General features: G+C 43.3%; 1 protein-coding gene across 1 annotated transcript in view; it reads right to left on the reverse strand.

Moving 5' to 3' along the window:
- CNIH4 (cornichon family AMPA receptor auxiliary protein 4) overlaps positions 1-25,557 on the reverse strand; it is a 39,967-nt gene extending 14,410 nt beyond the window's left edge. Inside the window, exons 1-3 of the mRNA XM_030194640.1 lie at positions 25,440-25,557; positions 19,362-19,430; positions 16,041-16,153 (exon numbers count right to left, since the gene is read on the reverse strand). Of these exons, the coding sequence (XP_030050500.1) occupies positions 16,041-16,153; positions 19,362-19,430; positions 25,440-25,508 (251 nt within the window). The 5' untranslated portion in view covers positions 25,509-25,557. The remainder of the gene's footprint in view (positions 1-16,040; positions 16,154-19,361; positions 19,431-25,439) is intronic.
- Positions 25,558-25,765: the final 208 nt, after the last annotated feature.

Raw genomic sequence — 25,765 nt, forward strand, 5'->3', positions numbered from 1 at the left:
GGTGCTGAAAATTGGGTTGTTTCAGTTCTTCCTACCATCTTGAACGAGTTTGCACCTCGTGACATTTTTAATGCTGACGAAAATGGTCTCTACTGACGAGCGATTCCCGATGGAACACTTGCATTCAAACAAGCTGAAACTACAGGAAGTAAAACGTTGAAGGACCGACTGACGATCCTCCTTTGCTGCAATATGGATGGGAGTGAGAAGTTGGAACCACTCGTCATTGGAAAGAGCAAACAGCCCCGTTGCTTCAAGAATGTTAAGCGACTTCCTGTGTCATACAAGGCTAACGCAAATTCATGGATGACGGGGGAAAATTGGAAGCAATGGCTAAAGAAGTTAGTCACTAGAATGCGGGCACAAAAGCGTCAGATTTTGTTGCTTTGTGATAATTGTGCTGCACACAGTGATGATGTCAGGCTGTCTAACGTCAAGGTGGTCTTCCTGCCACCAAACACTACCTCTCTGATCCAACCTATGGATCAGGACATAATAGCCAATTTCAAACAACATTATCGGGCTCTTGTGCTACATCGTCTGATGAGAGTTATGGATGACCAGACTGGCAAGGATAAACGTGCTGCTGAACTGGCTCGTAATCTATCACTGTTGGATTCCCTACATATGCAGAAAGAAGCCTGGAATCATGTTACACAGGTAACCATTGTGAACTGCTACAAGTGGGCAAGCTTTGTTAAGGATGTGGAGAGGGACGAAATAGATGCAGCTGTTGCAAACGGGTCAGATGAACAGGCTATTGACATCCCAGCCGGTGTTACTGAAGAGGAGTTTCATCACTATGTAGCTGTTGATTATGATCTACAAACAGCTGACGACAGCACTGCTATCCAGATATGCAGCTACACACAGGCAACGGCTGATGATGAAACAGATGATGAAATAAGCAGCGAGGCACATGTTGACGAAATTCAACAACCTCCTGTCACTTTTGCAAGAGCGCTGGAGAGTCTCAACACCGTGCGGGCCTATCAGGAGGCCACTGGATGTCAGTGCTATGACAGTTTTTACCGTCTGGCAGACGTAGTCTATGGAACTCACAGACACAAGAGTGTACAGAGGACTATGACTGATTACTTCAAGTAAGCCTAACATCAGTTAATGGAGACTGTATACTGTACATATAATAACAGTACTGTACATATGTTTATCAGATGTCAAGCTTCCTTGGGTCACAACGGTTAAGTGCACGCTCCAGTTAACTGCATGCATTTCTTTGGTCCCAGACCCTTGCACTTAAGTGGATTGCACTGTGTATATATATAAACATACACAAAGAACTTAGTAGTCACCACTTATTATACACATTTGGTGTTACTTTGTTAGCACTGGAAGTAATGTTATGATGTTTGTTGGAACCATTATGAATTAGCCAATGTGGTGGTGGTTTAATAAGTTCCCTAAACCATAGTGTTGGTTCTCTCACTGAACAAGTCTCCTTTACATAATTATATCATTATTATCATCACTATCTTTATCCCCTAAGTTCCATAAGTGCTGATCTGCTTGATAACTTACTGCTAGTTTTCAAACATTAGTGAGGTTCTGTTTAACAAAACTTCACTCCAGTCATCCTATGGCTTCCTTCAGTTTACCTTCATCCTGTGGCTTCCTTCAGTTTACCTGTCCCGAATCTTTCTTGCTAGGTCAGAGCTGTAGTACACTCCAACTTCTGTGTTCCTATGTGGAAAATCACAGCCTTCAGCCTTACTCTACCTCAACAACTCTGCTTCAGTTTTCAAAACAAGGCTACCACTGTGAAAACTGCAGCCATGGAAGCAATTGTAGTAGCAGAGCACTCACTAGAGCAGGGGTGGGCTGCCTGCGGCCCACCACTGAATTTTATATGGTCCCCGAGATCATGGGACATAGACACAGAAAAAGTCAGTACCCAGGGTTTTGGTATTTAAAATACTGAAAATATTTGGAAAATACAGAACAGCCACTCTCTAGTAGTTTGTTTCCATCATTTTAGTTACATTCTTACTTATTTATCATAGGAGGTCTATGAAACTGTGTGCATTTTTGGTTCCAACATTATGTAATGCTGTGGCTGCTAGGATAGTACAGACATTCATGTGGCCCTCTAAGTATAAACGTTGCCCACCCCTGCACTAGAGGAATGAGCTGAGGATGCAGTGAAGCAGCAGCTCTGCAGGTTTAACCTAGTTACTGATAAACTCACAGATACTTGCACTATATAGAAAAGTGTTCTAATCTTTCAGGCTCCAAGATTGCAAATATGAATACACAAATGCAGTATTAAACTGTTCACTGCTTTAGTCCATGTTTCCTGGACACCTTTGACTATATGACAAGCATGTAGCTCCAACAAATCTAATTTATAGAAAAATGACAGCAGGAAAATTAGAGAACTGGCTTTTCCAGTCTACCCAGCTCAGCTGTTCCTGTCCACGCTGTCAAGGATATATAAAATCCCCTGTTCAGTTCACACCATATACCTCTCCTTTCCCATGTTTTATTTTCTAATTTGCATTTCAAGATAATGCAACACAAATCAGCATGTAATCTGAAAAAGAAACTGATGTTAAAGGCCTGTCAATTAACCTACCATAAGCCCAAACTACATAACCTACATGAAAACAACAGTAAACGAGCTTGTGTGTAAACTCTTCTATTTTTAAGGACCTAAGTAAAGGGATTAGATGGAAATGTTTTGACTTTTTCTCCATTATAACTCTCACAACTGATCACTGGTCCACGTTTTTAAGCTTTTTTCATATTCCTTTGTGTTAGCTTTACCTTTGTCTTCTAAATCACAAATGATGTCTTCAAAGTATACTGAAAAACAAAAACTTATCTTAGGAGTGTCAGTTCGGGGGGCTCTTAAGGTCCGACATGAATCATGTTTTGCCTGCTGGCTGTATCAAGGATCAACCCCCTGTGCCTTCCCCAGACCATCCATGCTGATTAGATAACTTCTTTAAGCCTAAACAAGGAGTTGTCCAAACTCCAACTTATTCAGAATACTTCTGCCCATTTAACTTTTAGGTTAAAGAAGTTTGATTGGATTATTCCTTGTTTGCAGTCATTACATTGGCTTGCTATACACAAATGAGTGTTATTTAAAGCTGCCTACCTGTTTTTTTTTTTTAATACTCTAGTTCTTTATTTTCTTTGTTATTCTTTTACGGGATTCTTTACCTGCTGTAGTGTGCTTGAATTTTTCTTATAGTGTATTTATGAAGAAATTCCAAACTTTTTTTATTTGATGAATGATGCTTTTATTCCTGCAATCTGTTGAATTTTGTAGGTTTTATGATTTATCAAATTGACTTGTAAACCGTGGTGAACCCTTTTCAGGGAATACAGCGGTATATAAACAATACATTGACACTGAATTTATATTTAAACTGTTTCACTAGTAAGCACAGGAGGCTCTGCATCCAAGAAAATCTTCAACTGATCAGTCATAAAAGACAAAATTTATGTGTCCCATAAGTCACACAACATTTACATGGAAATCTTAACATAAATTTGGCTCCAAGTGAAACCACCTGTTGCCTCATCTGAAGAAATTCTTTCTACGTTCTTGCGTACTCTTTGTTAAATCAGGAAATATCCAAACCTTTGACCCATAAAAAGTTTCTATGATGGAAGTAAAATTTGAAACTATGATCCTGATCTTGTGGAAACGCAAAAGTTACCAGAAGAGTTTCACTAGTCACAGTTTCTACCTCAGCTTTTTCCAGAAAAGCAGTCAAATCTAAACTGTTCTGAGATATCTCCTCTACACTTAGAATTTAAGCAGCTCCTGCAAAGACAAAACTGTTTGAAATATAATATGCCTTAGTAGTTGGTGAAAAAGCTTCCTTAGGCAACAAAAGAATTTCTTCAAAATAGCTCTTCAAGAGCTGGCTTGGAAAAAACAAAACAAAACTGGATGCTTTGGGAAATTCAAAAATCTCATGTTTAAAATCCTTGTGGAGTTTTCTAAATTCTGTTTGAAAAGTCTTGTCCTTCGGGCAGCTTGCACTTTCTGTGATTCAGAATTCTCAACAGTAACTTTTTGAAGCTGATTCTGCAAAATCATTAAGACACCATCATAATGAAGAAAGCAAATAGAATGTTAGGTATTATTAGGAAAGGAATGGAAAACTAAAGTGAGGATGTTATAATGCCTTTGTATCAGTCCATGGTGCGACCGCACCTCGAATATTCTGCACAATTCTGGTTGCCACATCTCAAAAAAAAGATATAGTGGAATTAAAAAAGGTACAGAGAAGGGTGACGAACATGATAAAGGGGATGGGACGACTTCCCTATGAAGAAACACTGAAGCAGCTAGGGCTCTTCATCTTGGAGAAAAGACGGCTGAGGGGAGATATGCTAGAGGTCTATAAAATAATGAGTGGAGTGGAATGGGTAGACGTGAATCATTTGTTTACTCTTTCCAAAAATACTAGGACTAGGGAGAATGCGATGAAGCTACAAAGTAGTAAATTTAATACAAATCAAAGAAATGTTTTCTTCACTCGTGTAATTCAACTCTGGAATTCGTTGCCAGAGAATGTGGTAAAGGCGGTTAGCTTAGCGGGTTTAAAAAAGGTCTCAACGGCTTCCTAAAGGAAAAGTCCATAGACCATTATTAAATTTGCTTGGGGAAAATCCACTGCTTATTTCTGGGATAAGCAGCATAAAATGTATTGAACTTTTTCGGGATCTTGCCAGGTATTTGTGACCTGGATTGTCCACTGTTGGAAACAGAATGTTGGGCTTGATGGACCCAGCATTCTGGTTCCCAGTGTGGCAATACTTATGTACTTAAGATACAGTTAAATGCAATAAAGTCAGAGCTCCTGACACTGAATCGAGTGAAACTTTTTCCAGTCTTATCAAAGGCTGCAAGGTCTTCAGAGATTCAAGCAATGAATCATGAAGTAATACCTGAGGCATAGTGCCAAAAATTGGTATCTGCCAAAACTTGCTGCTGTTGGGTTGGAAATTGCTGCTGTCCCGGGTGCTTCCATTTGCTGAGGGCTCTCTTCCCCAAGCATTAACGCTGTCATGCGACGCAGGCAGCTCAACCCTTTTCCGGACCGGAGCACCAATGCTGGAAGGAGGAATGGTTGATGCTGATCTGGGCTGAAGCTGACTTTGGAATCTCCTGTAACCACTGCTTCTTGCGGCTGAACAGGAGAAATCAGCATTCTTTGACTTTCCCATGTTTAACTGGAAGTTTGTGATAATCTGAAGGGTTGAATATCCAGCATCCTAGCTCCCTGTGGCCTTTCAAGATAGCAGATAATTGGTACTACCCTGGAAAAGTGGTGGATTTACATGATTGTGAATTTCACAATAATTACCATATGCCATATTACATTTTTTGTACATAATGGTTGGGGTCTCATGCTTATGTGTCACTGATTTTACAAAAGCCTTAGTCCAGTTGATTACTACTAGCTCTCTACAGCCTGTCAGACAGACCCAGATGCAGTCAATCCGCCCTGTGCATTGATGTGTAGATTACTTCTAGTTCAACATGGTCTGCCTGACAGACCCAGCCACATTTGAGTTGCTATATCAAATCATTAAACTGAACTGATGGGTTAGTTGAGCAAGATAAAGACTAGGGGGGCGGGGGGTGGCCAAGCCTAAGTACCACCCTTTTTCTTCTCATTCTTACTACTGAGTTGTCATCTGCTGGCATACTGGCGCAGCAATTCCCATAGTACTCGTAGAAACATAACCTAATACCACAAGCTCTTTCATTCACTTTATTCAGTTAAGGATGGTTAGAATAGGTAGTTATATGGGTGGAGACTGCAACTTAACATGAGCAGGCCCTTAGCATGAGTTTGAGGCCTAGACAAAAGTTTGTTTCTAAGCTCTGGAGTTAGCAACAAGACACCTTGATAACAAATATAGCTGATTTCCTGATGAAAAGCTGCCCAGTGACAATCTTATTATCTTTGCCCATTACACCAGTGAAACCTTGTGAACTGAGGGTGGGGAAGGGTCTTACAAATATTTGCAAGATGTATCATCAATACAGAGATAACCAGTACTAGAACTCAAGAAAGGGTTGAATTAGGTGAGAATGATCATACTTCCAGCTACAGACAGATCAGCTCCCATATGCATCAGCCAACTGGCAGAACAAAGATTTCCACAGAACTATTACAGGTAAGCTACAAAAAAGAAACACTAGATTGATATGTTAAAAAAAATGGTGGAAATCCCAAGGTGGAATTATGGCATCTGGCCAGAGGAAACGAGAAAGGGGAAAAAAAGAAAAATCCGCACTGACTGATTATTGGTTTCAAAGCAGCAGCATCCTTTAGATCTTCATTCTAGCCCCAGGGTAAACTAACAACCCTTTACTCTTAGGGGATAGCTAGGATCCTGGTTAGATCACAAATATCTACATCTGTAACAAGAAATAAACCTTCTTAAATGGACAGTTCTGTAACAAAGAGCTGTGATCTGATGCTCTGAGGATAGGCTTAGAAGGGAGCAGTTATAAGTTTCTGGGAAAAGGTGGCAGATGTATGAAAAGCCCTCCATAGTAAATGATGGGAAGTTAAGAATGTAATGACAGCAAGGCATTTATTAGCTTAATATAAAATACTAATCAGAGCCATAGAATTTTTGTTAATATTGTTAGATGAAGAAAAGGCATCTGACAGGACTGAATGGCTTTTTTTTATTATTTAACTCTGAAAATTTTTGGCTTTGAGCCCAAGTTTGCTTACTGGGTGCAGTCTCTCTATTGTTCTCCAAAGGCCCAAATTAAGGTTAATTGCACTCTTTCTTTTACATAGAAAGATGTCTGTTCCCATCCTCCCTTTTATTCAGACTTGCTAGGTAATCATAGGATTGTCTTATAACCAAACTTTTAAAACAAGTGAAGGGCCTGATTTAGAATAGAACTGCTCTTCTTGCAGATGATGTTTTTCCAAATGTCACTATGTCCTCTCTAAAGTGCTGTCAGATATTATAAGTACGTTTAGTTGTTTGTTTTTTTTTTTGATAGAAAATGAACACTGGAAAAAATACAAACTTTTGGCATCCATATCCCAACTAAACTGCAAATAGTGATACAGGAAAGTGAAGTTACTTACCTGTAGCAGGTATTCTCCGAGGACAGCAGGGCTTATAGTCTCACAAGTATGTAATGCGGCGCCGCGCTGCCTAGTCCGGTCTTTATAACAAGCCATAAGAGCTTCTGTGGAACGCGAGACATGCTCCACAGAGCATGCGCGGGTGCCTGCCTTCCCACCTGCTGCTCGTGCGAGGCTACCGCAGTTAAAGACTACAGCAATAAAAAATAAAAATAGGAGACAACTCCTAGGGGAGGTGGGAGGGTTTGTGAGAATATAAACCCGGCTGTCCTCGGAGAATACCTGCTACAGGTAAGTAACTTCGCTTTTTCAGAGGACAAGCAGGGCATTAAATTCTCACGTGGGGTATCCCCTAGCATCCAGGCTCACAGAAAAACAAACACTGGTCAACTGGACCTCGCAATGGCATAACTCAGATCAACCTGAAACTATATACAAACTGACTGAGAGTGCAGCCTGAAACAGAATAAAATGGGCTGGGGGGGGGGGGGTAGACTCCAGATTCTGCAACACTGTCTGCCCGAACCGACTATTGCGTCGGGTATCCTGCTCAAGGCAGTAATGAGATGTGAATGTGTGGACTGAAGACCAAGTCGCAGCCTTGCAAATTTCTTCAATGAAGGCTAACCACAAGTGGGCTACTAACACAGCCATGGCTCTGACACTATGACCCTCCGGTGTCAGCCCAGCCTGGGCATAAGTGAAAGAAATGCAATCTGCTAGCCAATTAGAGACTGCATTTCCCAAAGGCCACCCCCATTCTGTTGGGATTAAAAGAAACAAAAGTTGAGCAGACTGTCTGTGGGGCCTTGTCCACTGCACATAGTAGGCCAATGCTCGCTTGCAGTCTAAGGTGTGCAAGGTACTCTTGCCAGGAAGGGCTTGAAGTTGAGGGAAGAATGTTGGCAATACAAATCGACTGGTTCAGATGAAACTCAGACACAACCTTTGCCAGGAACTTAGTGTGCATGCAGAGGACTACTCTTTTGTGTTGAAACTAAGTATAAGGTGATCCATACTAAAGCCTGAAGCTCACTGACCCTTTGAACTGAAGTAACAGCCACCAAGAAAATGACCTTCAAGGTCAAGTACTTCAGATGGCAGGAATTCAGCGGCTCGAAAAGAACTCTCATTAGCTGAGTGAGAACGACATTGAGGTTTGACAGGGGGCTTTGACAAAAACAAATCTCTCATGAAGCGAACAACTAGAGGCTGTCAGAGATGGGTTTACCTCTACACGCTGATGATAAGCACTAATTGCACTGAGGTGAACCCTTACAAAGTTGGTCTTGAGACCAGACTTGAAAAGGTGCAGAAGGTATTCAAGCAGGGACTGTTTAGGACAGTAACAGGATCTAGGGCCTTGCCCTCACACCAGACGGCAAACCTCCACCATTTGAAAGAACACCACAGTGGAATCTTTCCTGAAAGCCTGCAGGACTTGGGAGACACCCTCTGACAGACCGAGAGAAGCAAATTCTAGGCTCTCAACATCCAGGCAGTGAGGATAGGAGACTGAAGGTTGGGATGTACAAGAGATCCCCTGTTCTGCATTATGAGGGTCGGAAAACACTCCAATTTCCATGGTACTTCGGAGGATAACTCCAGAAGAAGAGGGAACCAGATCTGCTGAGGCCAGTAAGGTGTAATTAAGATCATGGTCCCATGGTCTTGCTTGAGTTTCAGCAAAGCCCCACAAGAGAAATGGGAGGATACGCATACAGAAGACCTGACCCCCTCCAATGCAGGAGGAAGGCATCTGATGCTAGTCTGTTGTGAGCCTGAAGCAGAACTGAGGGATTCTGTGATTCAGTTGAGTGGTGAACAGATCCACCGAGTGGGTAGCCCACTCTCGGAAGATCTTGTGGGCAATGCCCATATTGAGAGACCACCTGTGTAGTTGCATAACCCTGCTTAGTCTGTTGGCCATACTGTTGTTTTTGCCCGCCAGCTAAGTGGATTGGAGGAACATGCTGTGTTGGCGAGCCCAGCACCACATCTGGACAGCCTTCTGACACAGAGAGCGTGTTCCGGTGACCCCCTGCTTGTTGGTGTAATACATTGCAACCTGGTTATCTGTTTGAATGAGCACAATTTGGTTTGACAGTCAAACTCTGAAAGCCTTTAGAGCGTTCCAGATCGCCCAGAGCTCAATAAGATTGATCTGAAGACCTGTTTTCTGGAGGGATACCATAGGACTCATCTGAGAAGTACCGTGGATCCTCCTGTAACTCCCATGAGCGTTCCTCATTGGTGTTGGTCAGAAACTCCTCGTGGGAGGGCCGAGATCGAGCCTGCCTAGACTTTGAGGAGCTATGTCCCCGAGAGGGGCTTCGAGGAGTCGGCTCCTGCCTAGACTCCGACAAAGGTTCCTCCACAGACATCGAGGGAGTACCAGCTTGGGTGGCAGTCTACACCGGGGTTACACTGCAGGCTAAGGGCCAGGCGGGGCCACAGTGGGCTGGACAGTAGGCGCAAGCACACCTCGACATAGATGCACAGCACTGTAAGATGCTATCCAGCAGCTCAGTCAGCAAGGCCCTGATACACTCATCGAAGGTCAACATCGGGAAAGACTGGGGTGCTGGCTCCAAGACAGGCTGCAGACAGATAGGGCCAAGAAGGGAGACGGGTCCTGGCTGCCTGGAGACAGGTGCACCAGTAACATAGTAACATAGTAGATGACGGCAGAAAAAGACCTGCACGGTCCATCCAGTCTGCCCAACAAGACAACTCATGTGTGCTACTTTTGTGTATACCCTACTTTGATTTGTACCTGTGCACTTCAGGGCACAGACCGTATAAGTCTGCCCAGCACTAGCCCCGCCTCCCAACCACCGGCTCTGGCACAGACCGTATAAGTCTGCCCAGCACTATCCCCGCCTCCCACCACCGGCTCTGGCACAGACCGTATAAGTCTGCCCAGCGCTATCCCTGCCTCCCAACCTCTAGTCCCGCCTCCCACCACTGGCTCTGGCACAGACCGTATAAGTCTGCCCCGCACTATCCCCGCCTCTCAACCTCCAGCCCCGCCTCCCACTACTGGCTCTGCTATCCAATCTCGGTTAAGCTCCTGAGGATCCTTTCCTTCTGAACAGGATTCCTTTATGTTTATCCCACGCATGTTTGAATTCCGTTACCTTTTTTCTCTCCACCACCTCCCGCGGGAGGGCATTCCAAGCATCCACCACTCTCTCCGTGAAGAAATACTTCCTGACATTTTCTTGAGTCTGCCCCTCTTCAATCTCATTTCATGTCCTCTCGTTCTACTGCCTTCGTATCTCCGGAAAAGGTTCGTTTGCGGATTAATACCTTTCAAATATTTGAATGTCTGTATCATATCACCCCTGTTTCTCCTTTCCTCCAGGGTATACATATTCAGGTCAGCAAGTCTCTCCTCATACGTCTTGTTACGCAAATCCCATACCATTCTCGTAGCTTTTCTTTCCACCGCTTCAATTCTTTTTACATCCTTAGCAAGATACGGCCTCCAAAACTGAACACAATACTCTAGATGGGGCCTCACCAACGACTTATACAGGGGCAGTACCTCCTGGATAAAGGGGGAGCGATCCTCCTGGCGCCAAAGCTTCTCAGGTACCAAATCCCTCGATGCCCTGGAGGATGACTGATGCAGACGCTTTTTTGGCCAAGGACAACGTTGAATCCTCATGTTACCTCAGGGTTGGATCCGACACTGGCTGGTCCCGGGGGCCCTGTCCAGCAGTCGCGTTGAGGTAGGTGGAGACCCACTCGACGCACTACTGCTACCAGTGTCTCTGGATCTCGAGGCAGCCATAGGAACCGATGCTCCCGATGCCATCTTCGACATTGACACTGACATCGATGCAGATGCTGACGTCAAGGACCCGGACTTGGCTCCAGAAATCTTTTCTCGTTGAGCATCTCTGGACAGTTGCGTCCTTTTCTTTACATGAAGACAAAGGACATAATTAGCAGGGGTATGTAGGGGCCCTTGATGTGTCTTTCCATTTAAGGCACTATTTTGTGGCTTATTCGTTAATAAAACTGGTCTAGACCAAAATGTCCAACTTATAGCCCTGGACGTTTTTGTTTTGTTCCATTATGCCAGAAAAACGACCAAGTGTTAGGAACACCCAGATCCCACCCTTAACAAACCCAACACGCCCCTTTGTGATTTGAATGCTCTTCTGAGAGACTTCATAGAAAAACGTCTAAAAATTGGTTTTGAGAATACCAATTTGGACGTTTCTGTAAGAAAAACATCCAAATGCAGATTTGTGCGTTTTTTTTTTTTTTTTACTTTTTCTCTTTTGAAAATGAGCCCCTTGGTCTCTTATATTGGGGGCCCAAAGCCTGGTGCACCTTCTCAAATTCTATTTTAAAGTAGATTTTTTTGTTTGTTTTTGTTTACAACAGTTATAAAGAATTGCTGGCATACCATCTGCATAATGTCAAAGCTGTTCCCCTCCATGGTTACCTCGGGATCTTTTGTACTCTTAAGTTGCTCCATTTCTAACTATTTTCCAGGTCTATTTTAAGAAGTATTTCCTCATTATGGTTATTAACAAAGGGGGAGATGCACAGAACTGCGGTGCTGTACTCTACAACGCCAGAAAAAAAAAAAAAAAGTGGAGCACCAATTTTTTAGCAGCCAATACTCAACATTAACAGCATGCACTGTTAAGTATTGGTCGGTAAAGGGCTCAGAACTTTCTGCTGCTTGCCCACAAGAGCTATGCAGTAGATGCAGCTCTTGTGCGCATGTCCAGAAAGGGGGGTGGGGGGAATTAAAAAAAAAAAGACTTTTTAGTGTTGGCTGGAAGTAGGAAGCAACCGGGTAAGTGTACAGGGGAGAGAAAAAGCTGCTGCTGCTGAGGAGAAATTAGAAGGCAAGTCAGCCTGCCCTAAGAATTAAAACATACTAACGGGGAGTTACTGTGCGCTGTTGCTCTGAGCATTGCATGGAATTGCTAATAAGCTCATTTTAATATAAGCAAGCTCATTAGCATAAGACTTTCAGTCATTGCTTTGGTGCACGGTAAAGCAGTGGCCAAAAGCCTCTGTGCATTAGCAGCAAAACCAGTCTAAATGAAACGTTGCAAGCCTAGTTTGGCTTTGCGCATTGGGCCACCAGTACTACGTTGTTGTAAAGTTAACGTCCTTACCCTACTCCTCTTTCTTTCTATAGGGTACTGCCACTATTTCATTTATGTCTGGCTGCAGCTCCTCAAGCCCCGTTTGTACGTTGCCACTAAATCCTTTGATTCCCTCCTTTATGCTCTTCACACCAGCGGTGCATTTCATTCCATCCTGACAATTGATCTTCCCCCAGCCTGTACACTTGTTCACCTTTGCGTGGCCATGCACTCCTTTTCACTCGCTCAGTGTCATTTTAGAATCAGCAAACCTTACGACTTCCGCCGCTCAAAAAACAACCCCAAAATATTTTACCACCCCAGGCAACTGCTTAAGTTTTCCTGGTGGTCGGGTTGGCCTTCCAACTTATAATCGAAAGTGATCGCCAGCCATCTTCTGACACAAATCGGGAGATGGCCGACGATTTTTTAAAAGCGGCGAAATCGGTATAATCGAAAGTGGCATTTTTTACTGCATCGCCGCTTTCCCGTCACTTCGCCGGCAAAAGTTCAAGGGGGCGTATCGGTAGATAAGCGAAGGAGGGACATGGGCGGGCATGGGCGTGGCTACCAGATGGCCGGCTTTCACCGATAATGAAAAAAAAAAAGCGGCGTTAAGCAGTATTTCGCTGGCTTTACTTGGTTCTTTTATTTTCACGACCAAGCCTCAAAAAGGTGCCCCAACTGACCAGATGACCACTGGAGGGAATGGGGGATGACCTCCCCATACTCCCCCAGTGGTCACCAATCCCCTTCCAAACTAAAAAATAAAACTAAAAACCTTTTTTTGCCAGCCTATATGCCAGCCTCAAATGCCGTACACACCTCCATGACAGCAGAATGTGTTGTATCCTCCGACAGCCTTTCCCTGGTTGCGATGTGGCTCTCGGGTGAGTGTGACACCTTTTCTGTTAGATGCCCTGCAGAGTCACATTAGCAATGCATTGTGGTGGGTGTAGGGTACTGGGCTCTATTCCCCTGGTGCTTTTCTCCCCCTGCTAACTGGGTCAGAGTGTGCCCTGTTTTGTTTCCTGTTGTAGTCCATGCGGTAGTGGCCATTTTTGTAAGCCAGTTTTAGTTCCCTTTCCTGTGTTACCCACGTTAGAGAACGTAGTTCTTACCTTTCATGGTGCTGAAAGAGGGCATTGTACACCACTGTGCCAGCTCTGACCTACTGCTAATCTTAGTACCAGGGGACTCTTTGCCAGTGGGGCACAACCTCTGATCTGCAGTTAACTGTGAGTAAACATGGTTATTTCAAGAAAGGACTTTTTCAGAGAGATTAGTCTTCAGGTGTGAACTGGTGTGCCAAAGTTATACAGCAGCAATAAGTCCTAGAGGCTGTATGCAGGTCCCTGGAGCAATTTTAGTGGGTGCAGTACATTTGTGGGTAGTGGGTTTGGGGGGCTCAGCTCCCAAAGTAAGGGAGCTATGCACGTGGGAGCTTTTCTGAAGTCCACCGCAGTGACCCCTAAGGTGGCTGGTTGGTGTCCTGGCATGTCAGGGGGGACCAGTGCACTAAAAATGCTGGCTCCTCCCACGGCCAAATGCCTTGAATTTGGCTGGGGTTTTGAGATGGCCGAAATAACTTTCCATTATCGCTGAAAAACAAACCCGGCCATTTCAAACCCGGCGAACTCCACGGCATTTGGCCGGGCTAAACCGTGTTATCGAAAAAAATAATACGGTTCCGGCCAGCTGTTTGCAGCGCTGCCAAAATAGATCGCCGGCAATCTATTTTGCCGGCGCCGTTCGATTATTCCCGTCCTTGTCTACCAACTGCAGTTTTTAGGAGGTCTGTACTGAACATGCCTGACAAACTTGCATGCACTGCATTTTCCATGTGGGCTGGGCTATCATCTCAGGTATATTCTATATTTTAGGTGTCCCTCTTTCAGTTCAAGGTAAAAACTGGAATGGTTCATTCTGCTATACAGTAGGAGGATAAAAAAAATGTTTTGCTGGTGTCACTTTTTGGATTTCAGAAGGCTTTTACAGCTTGCATCTGAGCAGCGGTAAAAAGTGTCTTGTGTTCACACAACCTGACAGCAGATACCCCTTCCGCTTTTTTACCATTCTTTCCGCAGTTCTACAGTTTGGACTCTCAGCTAGGAGCACACACACTGCCTGAAGCCCTCAAAGAGAAGAGTTGCAAATTCCTCTCATAGTAACATATTAGTTGACGGCAGAAAAAGACCAGCACGGTCCATCCAGTCTGCCCAACAAGATAAACTCATATGTGCTACTTTTTGTGTATACCTTACCTTGATTTGTACCTGTCCTTTTCAGGGCACAGTCCGTATAAGTCTGCCCAGCACTATCCCTGCCTCCCAACCACCAGTCCCACCTCCCATCACCGGCTCTGGCACAGACCGTATAAGTCTGCCTCTCATGGACTCCTGTAAGAACAGTGTCTAATCAGAGTGCAGCTTCTGCACAGACAGTTTTCTGACTGATCACCCGATTTACAACTAATTTCTGTTGGCTTTCTTGGAACCTTATTCTAACTAAAATCCTCATCTTTTCTCAAAGCAAGTATAGACGAGCATCAGAGGCGTAGTTAGGTGGGGCGCCAGGGGAGCAACTACTCCCCAAAACGAACTTCCGATGGTGCCGGCACCTATTTTTCAGGCAGTCTGTCACGTCTATACAGTGTGACCGCCTACCTAGTCCACTCTCCCTGGTGTGACAATCTGGCTATGCTTCCAATGAGTATTCTCAAGAATAAAAAGAGTAAGTGAGAATATACCAGTACACATAGGGAAGGAAGCAAAAGAAATTGAAAACAAAAGAAAAAAAACAAAACACACTCTAAGTAATTAGATCAGCAAACAAGGAAAAACAAGTGGCAAATGCACAAATACAGTAGGAAATACAAAGTGTTATTCCAGGAACCACACATTAAACCAAACCCGGACATATGAATGTCTATGGAGAGCTGAACTAAAACCTAAGGATGAAAAACCAATAGCTGCAGCCCAGGATAAAGGATTATGGACAAGATAGTTCACAACAAACATTGAAAAAAAATACTGGTAGAACAGACATCTGTAGATTCTGTAAGAAATTCTGATTAGGGAAAATTTCAGTACAGCAAGGCACAATAATGTGGCATAAACCATCTGTTAGGAACTTTGTAAACGTCACATCACTGTACCAGGAAGGCATTGGGATCACGACCATAAGAGAATCATGGAAAATGAAGAGACATTCCCATTCCAAACAATAAAAAAAAACCTTTATGCAAGAAAACCACTCTATGGCAAAGGAGAAAAATATGAGAATAGCATTGATAATAGACCTGTCAGTGCCAAGTGATTATTCTGTGCATTGAGTAGAGAAAGATCTTTTCATACTGAGCAATGCAGTCAGAGACCAAGAAAATGTGGCAGAAAGACACAGAAATATCCCCCATCGTTCCGGGTGCCAGTCTGGGTTAAAAGGAATTTTCAAGCACATCAGTAAGTTGCCTATCCATGTTACATCTTATAAACTCCAGAATAAATAAAGCTCTCTGCACAATGCTAAAAACTACAGTGAGAGTTAGCAGTAAATTTGAGAGACTGAGATCATACTCCACATACCATGGCTTAGAAGTGAAGTTCAGTACTTTAATGGTGTGCACAAAACAAATTGAACTTGAGACACTGCCCCCCCCCCCCCCCCCCCCCCCCCAATACGAATCAAAATCACAATCCAGCTACTGCCAAAAACTAAGCTTACTGGGGAAAAAAACCTGCAGTTAATGTGGATTAATATGAAATCTAAGAGATCGGCTTCTTAACTGTGAAAAAGAATCCATTACCACACTCACCGATATATATTCCACGTTGCTACAGGGAGGTTCAGCAGCAAGATGAACCAGTGCAATGAAATAAGCATTAGCACAGTCACAGCTGTATGACCAATCAATTCTGGAAGAACCCACTAGAAAAAGACAAATATAAATAAAAACTCATGCACTGAACTGATGATGATGATGCATAAATCAAAATCATAATTTATAAACAACAATCCTGAAGGAAACACAAACTACTAAGGTGGGAATTATAAAAATGGGTGCTGAGCAAGTGAGTATGCTGCGTTCGGCACCTAACCCTTACCGTTCGGTGAATCCAGACTGCCCCAATTTGACTGCCCCTATCGGACCGACCATTCACTTGTCTATTAGATTGTAAGCTCTTTGAGCAGGGACTGTCTCTCTTTGTTAAATTGTACAGCGCTGCGTAACCCTAGTAGCGCTCTAGAAATGTTAAGTAGTAGTAGTAGTAGTGAGTAAGAGAAGTTAAAAGCAACATCAAAAAGGTGTTTTTACTTCATTTCTAGACTTTGGTTTTGAGCTATGATAAGAAAATGAATTACAAAGTTTTTGCTTTCCTACTTTAGAAAGCAGGAAAACATTAAGGGGCTAGGTGTTGCCATGGACAAGGACTGGGTCCTACTTCCGTTTCAGGATGATAGTGTATTAGAACCAACCACATCAGACTTCTCAAAATCATGAAGCATAGTCACAAAATGTTTTACTTGTGTGGAGAATTGGACAAAATCTTACAAATTCTTGTTCACATTTATCCTTGGGTAACACTGTTATTCCTTTTGAATCTGCTTTGAAAATACTGGGAGTAGTCTTAGACCTTATGTTGACTTTGGATAAACAAGTAAACAAGGTGACGTCTAAAATATTCTGAAAACATCTACTTAGATAAATTCATTCTCATTGGAAATTGCAGCTTAGAAAAAAGTATTGATTCAGTCTCCTATAGCAAGTCAAATTGTTGTAATGTGCTTTACCTAGGTTTAACTATAAAACAACACAACTGATTTAAATTAATTCAAAATATAGTGACAAGAGTTTTTATAAATTACAAAAATATGATACAGTTACTCGTCTTACTTGAGCTTCACTGGCTTTGAGCAGAAGCTCAAATTCAATTTTAAAAACTTGCTTTGTTTTTAAAATATTGCATGATCTAATGCCATCTTATGTGGCTCCACTTTTCACCTTGCCTTCCTTAAATAGATCCCTACATTCTAACCACTATTTAAATCTTGTATTTCCCAACCTAGAGGTATTAAATTTTAAAAGGTTTTAATTTCATGTTTTGGACATCAAGCAGCCCAAATCTGGAATTCTCTGCTTAGTTCCTTAAAGAATTCTATTATGTATTATTCCAGTGTGATTTGAAGACTCTAATCTTTTGTTACCTGCCTTGACCAGATTATGAATGAGTATTAGATACAAAGACTCACATAGCACTCCCAGCCCCGGGGAGTATTAATCAGCTGATACAGAAACCTTGTGTTATAGCCATGTACTAACATTTAGAACACAGCTTACGCAAGAATAACACCAAAATTTTACTCCGCAATGCAGTAAACAAATTGTATGCAAATAGGCTTAGTGCAAAAAATATGTGCCAATATGGGAGCATGTACCGGATACATGTGTACATGGGTCTATACCAGTGATGGCGAACCTATGGCACGCGTGCAAGAGAGGGCACTCAGAGTCCTCTCTGTTGGCACGCGAGCTGTCGCCTCAGCCAGAGTCGCCTCTGAGTTCCAGGGTCCCTCCTCCCCTCTCCCTCCGAGTTCCGGAGTCATCATCCCTCCCTTCAAATTTTAAAAGTCATTTCTTGACTTACCTCGTCGGGGACGGGTTACGGCTGCCGGCAGCAGCGCTAAAATGCATGCAGACTCGGCCCTTCTCTCTCTGAGCTCTGGTCCCGCCCTCATTTCCTGTTTCCGCAAGGGCGGGAGCAGAGCTCAGAGAGAGAGAGAGAGAGAGAAGGGCTAAGCATGCACGCATTTTAGCGCTGCTGCCGGACGCCGTAACCCGTCCCCAAAGAGGTATGTCAAGAAATGACTTTTAAAATTCGGAGGGAGGGAGGGAGGGATGACAACTCTGGAACTCGGAGGGAGGGAGAGGGGAGGGGGGACCCTGTGGAACTGGGAGGGAGGGGGACGGGGGACCCTAGAACTGGGAGGGAGGGCCCTGGAACTCGGAGGGAGGACCCTCTGGAACTGGGAGGGAGGGGGGACAGGGGGACCCTGGAACTGGGAGGGAGGGCCCTGGAACTCGGAGGGAAGTGGAGGGGGGAATGGCACTTTACAATAAATAATTAGATTTTGGGTTGCTGTTTGGGCACTCGGTCTCTGAAAGGTTCGCCATCGCTGGTCTATACCAGTGCCAACTGAAGGTCCTGGGCAAGACCTCCATTTGACAGTAACACAGACTCAACACTCACTATAGCACTGTCCCCTCCCTGGATGTTCCCAACACCCCACAAATGTCCCTGGTGACCCATAGCCCTTGAATCCCCTCCCACTCACTCTTCACCTTGAAGATTTTCCCTGTCTCCCAAGTGGTACCTTGCACCCTGAAGAGGATCCACCTTGCGTCTGCCCTCCCCCACCCCATGTTGGAGATACACGGGGGGGGGGGGGGGGAGTCATGCCCACTCACTCCTGCCTCGGCACCATTTTGGAAAACAACAGCACCTGACCCTGCACCGTGCATTAGGATGTACTGCAGAGGGTCAGTCTGACAAATAAGGGAATAATTCCCTGTTTGGCAGATTGACCCTAAACGTGTATGCCTTGGTGCACTGGCAACAAGACTAGCATGGAAAAATCTTTAGCAAACTGCTGTGCTAAAGCATAGAAGTTTACTGCACTGGCTCGTTAGCAATTTCCAAAATATCACTGGAGTAGAGTTGCATCCTGGTTTCCATAAACGATGCTTAGCTTGAAACCCAGTGGGAAAACAGAACCTGGCTTCCTCATTATCCCCAACCCCATACATTTTTTTTCATCTTATTATAACACCTTCCACCCTAGACAGCATGCCCTTGTAACATATGTACCCTTTGCTGGCCTGGAGTACCAGGGGAGGGGGAAGTATCAACTACAGTTAGTTTACCCTCAGTGATACTCCACAGACCATCAGTGGTCAATGCAGCAGCCTTCTTCTTTCCCTCCATTCTCTGCTGACCCCATCCAACTAGATGGACTCCAGTTTCCTAGACTGCAGTACACAGAAGCAAGGCTTTAAAGGTCCTTTCCTACAATCAAGGGAAACCATTATGCAAATCTAGTCAGTTAACTACATGAAAGAGTTTAAAAGATGCTGTACCTTATTTAGTTTTGAGCAGCAGGCTCTTGCATTTATGTAGTCACATTCTAAATCTGAAAGTGTAATTATCTGTGACCAAGGTTAAGGAATATACTTTCACCGGTCATGACAGTCCACTGGCAAGTTAATCAGAATGAAAAGACAAAGGTTTAACCAAGCTAACTTTTGTCTAGACATCACTTCTGCTCTGCAGCATGGCTGTGGCCAGCATGAAAACACATTTGAGCCTGGCGTTTGCACAACACTGCTTTGACTTTCATCAGATACCTGGACCAGAAGGGAATGAAGTTACTCAGAGCATAAGAAGGTCACAAATACCTGGCAAGATCCCCCAAAAAGTACAAAACATTTTATGCTGCTTGTCCCAGAAATATTTTCCCCAAGACCATTATTAAATTGGCCACTGTTGGAAACAGGATGCTGGGCTTGATGGACCTTTGGTCTGTCCCAGTGTGTCAATACTTATGTACCAAGCTTCTATTTATGGTCTTATCCTGTTTTAAAATGCCTTTATCTCTAATTTCAATGGAAAAACCTTTAAATATATGTTGTATGTGTATACATATTCTGTTTCTCCTTCTGTATTATAGCATCATGTTATTTTTCTTGACAGATTCTGGAAAAACCAGTGTTTCCGTTAAAAATATTCTATCAAGGGAAACAAGATTGTAAAAGTAAATGATGCAAGCATGCTGGAAGAATGGTAAAGGGAGAATGATGTACTTCCTCACTGGAGAAGTGATAATCAACCACCCATTATTATTTTTCTCTCAAGGCACACCCTCAATTTTTTTGGCTCTTAACACTTATTTCTTTTAAAACTCTCCTCCTGCTAAGTGGGATCACCCTACCAGTTCTGTGGACGAATCTGAGCTTATTAGAACACATCACTAAACCAAAGAGCTACCCTAAAATAAAAAAACTTACAAATATCTGAAAGGTGATCGAAAATTGACTTTTTTTTTTTTTTTTTTTTTTTTTAACTATTGGAGCAGAGAAAGCCTGATGCCACCAGAAAAAAACACCCCCCCCCCCCCATTAGAAAGTAGCCAAGTACACACAACAGGCACGAACAGGAGACTGGATGCCAGTCCTGGTTCTACAAGGATATTCAGCTCCCCTAACGCCTGCTTTCCTTTCTTTGGCTAAAGAACTTGCTTATCTTGAAGTTTTGCTAAGCCGATATGAGGTCCACTCAGGAAGGTACCATACTTGACCACCAGTAGAGCCACAGCTGCTTCATCCAATCCTTACACTTCAGGATCCCAAAAGTGGCTGGCTCAGAAAACTTCTCAGACCAATAACGGTGTCAGTCATGTGTGCTGCCACAAAGTCCTTCAGGGAAACTCCATCCAAACCAAATCTAACGTATCTTACTAGGATGCCTGAGGGCTACTACCCTCCCCTCAGCTTTGGTCCTATTGGCAAATAGCATCGTCTTTCCTGCCATCACCTGGACCACCTTCTCCCAACCTAGAGAACGTGATCACATGCATACAGGAGGTATAACATTTTTTTATTAAACAATAAAATAATTGCTAGAGTGCTAGATAGCTAACACTGGTCCTCAGCCTAGCCTTGAACCTCCTGGTTGTCCACTAGAACCTCTATCACCACTTCAGCTGCCCCCAAGATCAATGCTCCCCACACAGCCTATTAGGTTTACTTCTATAGTGAAAAATAACCATGAAGGGGATTCCCCATCCATTTCCTGCCAGAGGCAACTGTGGAAGTCACTTGCTCTGTCTCCCTAGACAAAGTAGCTTGGTGATGCTGGGCTAAGGGAAGTCACCCTGAAAGGAGTGTGAACCAGGAGACACATGTATGGATCTGAGCCCAAAATACAACAAACAGTTCTACTGTGCAGGAACCTGGGACCTGCAGAAAGAACAATTTTTTGAGGAGAATGCACAAATAGGGGCACTGGAAGTGAAGTCTTGAGCCCCTGATTTCTAAGGACACAAGAAAAATGTGGTGTTAGGACACATGAGAGCTCCCCTATTCTCTAGAAACTAGAAAAGACAACAATTATTTTCAGGATTACAATTACAAATATCCTTATATTCCTCAGATATTGTTAGGTTCTATGCAGATTCCAACACAAGATACCAATCATATATGAGAAATAGCAATGATTAAATATCATATCAGAATTTCTGAGTAATATATAATCACATCTGGCTATTAGCACATAATTAGTATAAAGTTTCCCCACCTGCAGAACCCTGGCTACAATCAAACTCTCCTGTACTGACTTGGTCTTAAATGGCAAGATCTGAATTTACTACACCTTGACCAACAGGTAATTAGGGCCAAAGTCTGAAAGTGAGAGATCTGGGATATTAAATCAGAGAATATTTGGTGGTAACCACTGGAGGAAATGTCCCTGTATTTTGATGCAGAGAACAACCTGAGGTCTACCATTCTGCACAGGAACCCTAAGAACAGGAAGATTCAGAGCCTCCCAAAGCCAAAAATCATGTGGCTCATCATCAACCTAATACTGCCTCTGAAACCTAGAATGAGAATGTAAGTCCCCTACCTACTGTCCAACCACGCAGTGAGAAGTCTGTCACAAGAAAGGGTTCACCTCAGTCAAACCTTCTGTCCAGGACTACCTTCCTGAGGAAGTAGGGAGCAGCCTGAATAGAAATGCTCATCTCTGAATTTGGATCAACCACGACCAGTACTAGGAAGAGGGGACCTGAAGTGAGGAAGGAACTCTCATAAGTACTTCCTGCCAGCCTCTGAAATTTGAATAAAGTTCCAGAGTTTATCCAAAACACACTTATCTCTTGGAGAAGATGAAACTTCCCACCTGTTTGAGATTGCCATATCTGCCACTCTGTGCAAGAGCGCCTACCCTAACCACATACTATGGAGAATCCAAAGGAGCTCCTAGAAATACTCACTGGTCCTGAAGGTAACTCACCTTCAGCTACCAGGTGTGAGCTAAATAGTAAATCATTGACTTCCACGGTACAAGTCTCAACAGCCATTAACCCATCCAGGAACTGTTAGGTCATGCATAGGGATGTTCAAGACCTCTCTCCTCTGCATACTGTTACCTGCAGGAAGGTCACAATAGGCCATCCAGAGGATGCAGGACTCAAGTCATGGAGACACTGCATATAACTGCCTGAAATGAGAGATACTATAGAACAAAAAAAGAAGCATGCCCTTATTGGCCCCTTCTTCAGAAGCCTCACTTAGATATTTCCATTTCCCTCCAACTTTCATCCAGGTTCTAACCTTCCTTTTTTTTTTCCCCAAGATTTTGGAAAAACTTGCTTTTTTTCCAGCTGGATGTTTACTGAAAACACTAATGCCCTCCATCCTTTTCAGGCTGGCTTCCACAGTAGCCACAGCACTGAAACTGTATTTCTGCACTACATAACTATTCGCTCTTTACTAGATCAGCACCACTCTTGTCTCTGGATCTTTCTTCTGCATTTGATTTGGTGGACCACTCTCTTCTCCTTCACCAACTGTGCTCGACTGGCATCTCCGGATCTGTTCTGAAAGATAGCTCAAGAACCAGGACTGAACACACACTCCAACTTGTACATGACAGGTCCAATTCCTCAATCCTTCATCTTCAGTCAGGTGTTCCTCAGAGCTCTATTCTTGCATCCACCCTCTTTAATATCTTCCTTGCTCCTCTTGTAACTATCATCCAAGAACAAGAATGCACCCCCTGATTGCTATGATGACATCCAAAATCTGTTATGTTTCTGATCTATCCAGTTCACTGAACTCCTTGAACAACTGTCTCAATCACGTTTCCAGGTGGCTGAAGGACAACTCCCTCTTCCTGAGCTCTTCTAAATGCGAGTCCATCCTCTTTCCTAACCCCAGCTCCCTGTCTACTTGTCCCTCTGTTGATGCTCATTTACTTCCTTTCAGAGGACTCCATTAAAATCCTGGGAATCAATCTCAATGCCAAACTCACATTTAAAGAACAAATTGATACTGTTGTTCAATTCTTCTTCTTTGCCATGTATCGCATCTGTTCTGTGCACCCTTTTCTTTCTCTCTCTCCAATTTATATTCTTCTTCCCCATGTCATATCTCATTTTGACTATTGCAACTCTCTCTTTCTATGCAGGTCTTCCCCTCTACTCCCTCAAACATGTTCGACTCAATCCACCGCTGTTAAACTACATTTTGTTCACCGTTTTGATCAGGTAACACCTCTGTTGAACATTGGCTACCCGTCTCCAGAAAAAGAAACTGAGAATAAGGTACAGGGTGGGATTCTGGGCCCACCCATGGTTATGCCACTGGATGAAATGTTGAAATTCTGCTTGTTTAATGTATCATCCCAGGGATTCTGGTTATCTTAATATATAATCAACATAAATTTTCTAGAATTTGCAGAAAATATTTTGTAATGTAATTACTTTTTCAGAATTTAGAGAGATGCAATCAATGAATTACTTACCTATTAACATTATCTATTAGCATTATGAAAAACACTTCTAAGGTCATAAATCCATTTTGATTATGAACTTATGGTGCACTAGTTGAAGAGCTAACATCTTAGCATATATTACAATCAGTAGTGATGAGATCAGGTTATAATTTTGGACCATAGCGGGACCTTTATTAGGTTTTCCTATTATTTAATTTTAGCTTTGATAAAAAGTACCTTCAGAGGATTCTCTAGATAAAAATTCTTGATAGCCCTTTAATGGTGCAGAGACAAGGATATCATAGAAAGAACAATAACATTCAATAGTAAATCCATCAAATCGATAACATTTATGACCAGGAGTGGCCTGTTGAGCTTTAGAGAAAAGGTTCATCCAGAATTAAAGACCGATTTTCAGTACTAGTAGGCTGTACCAGGAGATTTAAGAAAATATGCAAATGTTGTTCAGGAATAGTGTCATCAGATGAAACAGGTTAATAACATTCTTGAAAATTCTGTATATTCATCATTATCCTTATACAGCAGAATATCATCTTAATTGATAACTTCCAAACAGTGTTTTTCCCCCTTAAATAAAGGTAGATCATTCATCACTAGCAGGCAAGCAGAAATAAAAACAGAAAACAAACTTTAGTTCTTAACAGAAAATGCCTCAGGTAGAAGCTTAGACTGAACCCTCCAGAGACAGAAACATACCTAATGTACCCGAATCTACACCGCTTTGATAGCTTTCAAGCTGGCAAACGGTATATAATAAATAAATAAGCATGTAAGTGCTTGGAAATCAAGCCAACAAAAGCACTAAGGGAAAAGAAAAAAGCCCAACTCTACATTTTCTTAAACCAAAAGTTTCAGGTCTCATCTGCAGTGCGTTTTTTCTAGCGAAAAAGGTGCCGGTACTCAAATGCCAGGCCACCCTTCAGGGGTGGGGTGCTCATTGAGGGACCCCCACCCCACAATAGCCAGGCCCCTGCATCCAGTCACAGAATCTATAACAAGGCAGAATTTTTGAGTAAGGCCTGAGCTCTTTCATTAAAACTTGGGGGACCATCGGTCAATTTTTGCAGACAATAGAAAAGGTGCCGGTACTCAATACCCCCAAGTACCCCCTCAAAAAAAAAAAAGCCCTGCATCTGCGGGTCAAATTTTGGTCTTGTAACTGACAAAAAAAATAAATAAATAAACCAGGGCAATCGTTGAAAACTTCCACATCATCGATCCTCCGTTGGAACAGCCAATCAGCAGATCTGCCGATTAAAAAGACAAAATACAATAATCACAAACAGCAATCAGCCTAGGGCATTTATAAAACTCATCTCCCAGATTTTACACGCCAGAATCTGTGGAGGCGGACAACACAGCCCGCAAATCCTCAGCTCTGTAGCTAAGCATCTACCGCCGGGGAGGGGGTAGCGGCACACAGCTGCTCGGTAGGGAGCCGACACCAACAGGACCAGAGTTCTGGGGTGGGCGTGCCGGGTTACTATAGAAACCGAGCGAGCTCCGAGCTCTTAGGACTTTAACCAGCACGAGAAAGGAATCGTGAAAAAAACACCACTGGCTTCAAACCCCCAATCCGACTCCCCACAGAAGCAACCCAGTAGCAAACGACATCAGCCTCAGGGTAATAATCAAAAGGATACAAAATACACCGCCAGGAATATCAGCACACAGCAATCAATGAGCGAAAATATGAAAACTACAGCCTCCATCGCGGCACTTCCGCCTGCCGCTCTGACTCTGGCAGCTCTTACTTTGCTCACGTCACGTGAGGCAGCCGGAAGGAAACGGGAAAAGAGCAGCTCGCCCCCGCTCCTCTCTCTGCGCATCTGAGCTTTGCATTCTGGGAATTGTAGTCCGTTCGATTGAACGGTAGCGAGGACGACGATAGTCCTCAACGTGACAATACTTCTTCCCAAAAATCAGTCTGCCTGTGCCTTTAACACTGTCTCGTTGCATTCTGAGATAA

The sequence above is a fragment of the Microcaecilia unicolor genome, chromosome 3, assembly GCF_901765095.1.
Source record: "Microcaecilia unicolor chromosome 3, aMicUni1.1, whole genome shotgun sequence".
In the NCBI taxonomy this organism is placed as follows: domain Eukaryota; kingdom Metazoa; phylum Chordata; class Amphibia; order Gymnophiona; family Siphonopidae; genus Microcaecilia; species Microcaecilia unicolor.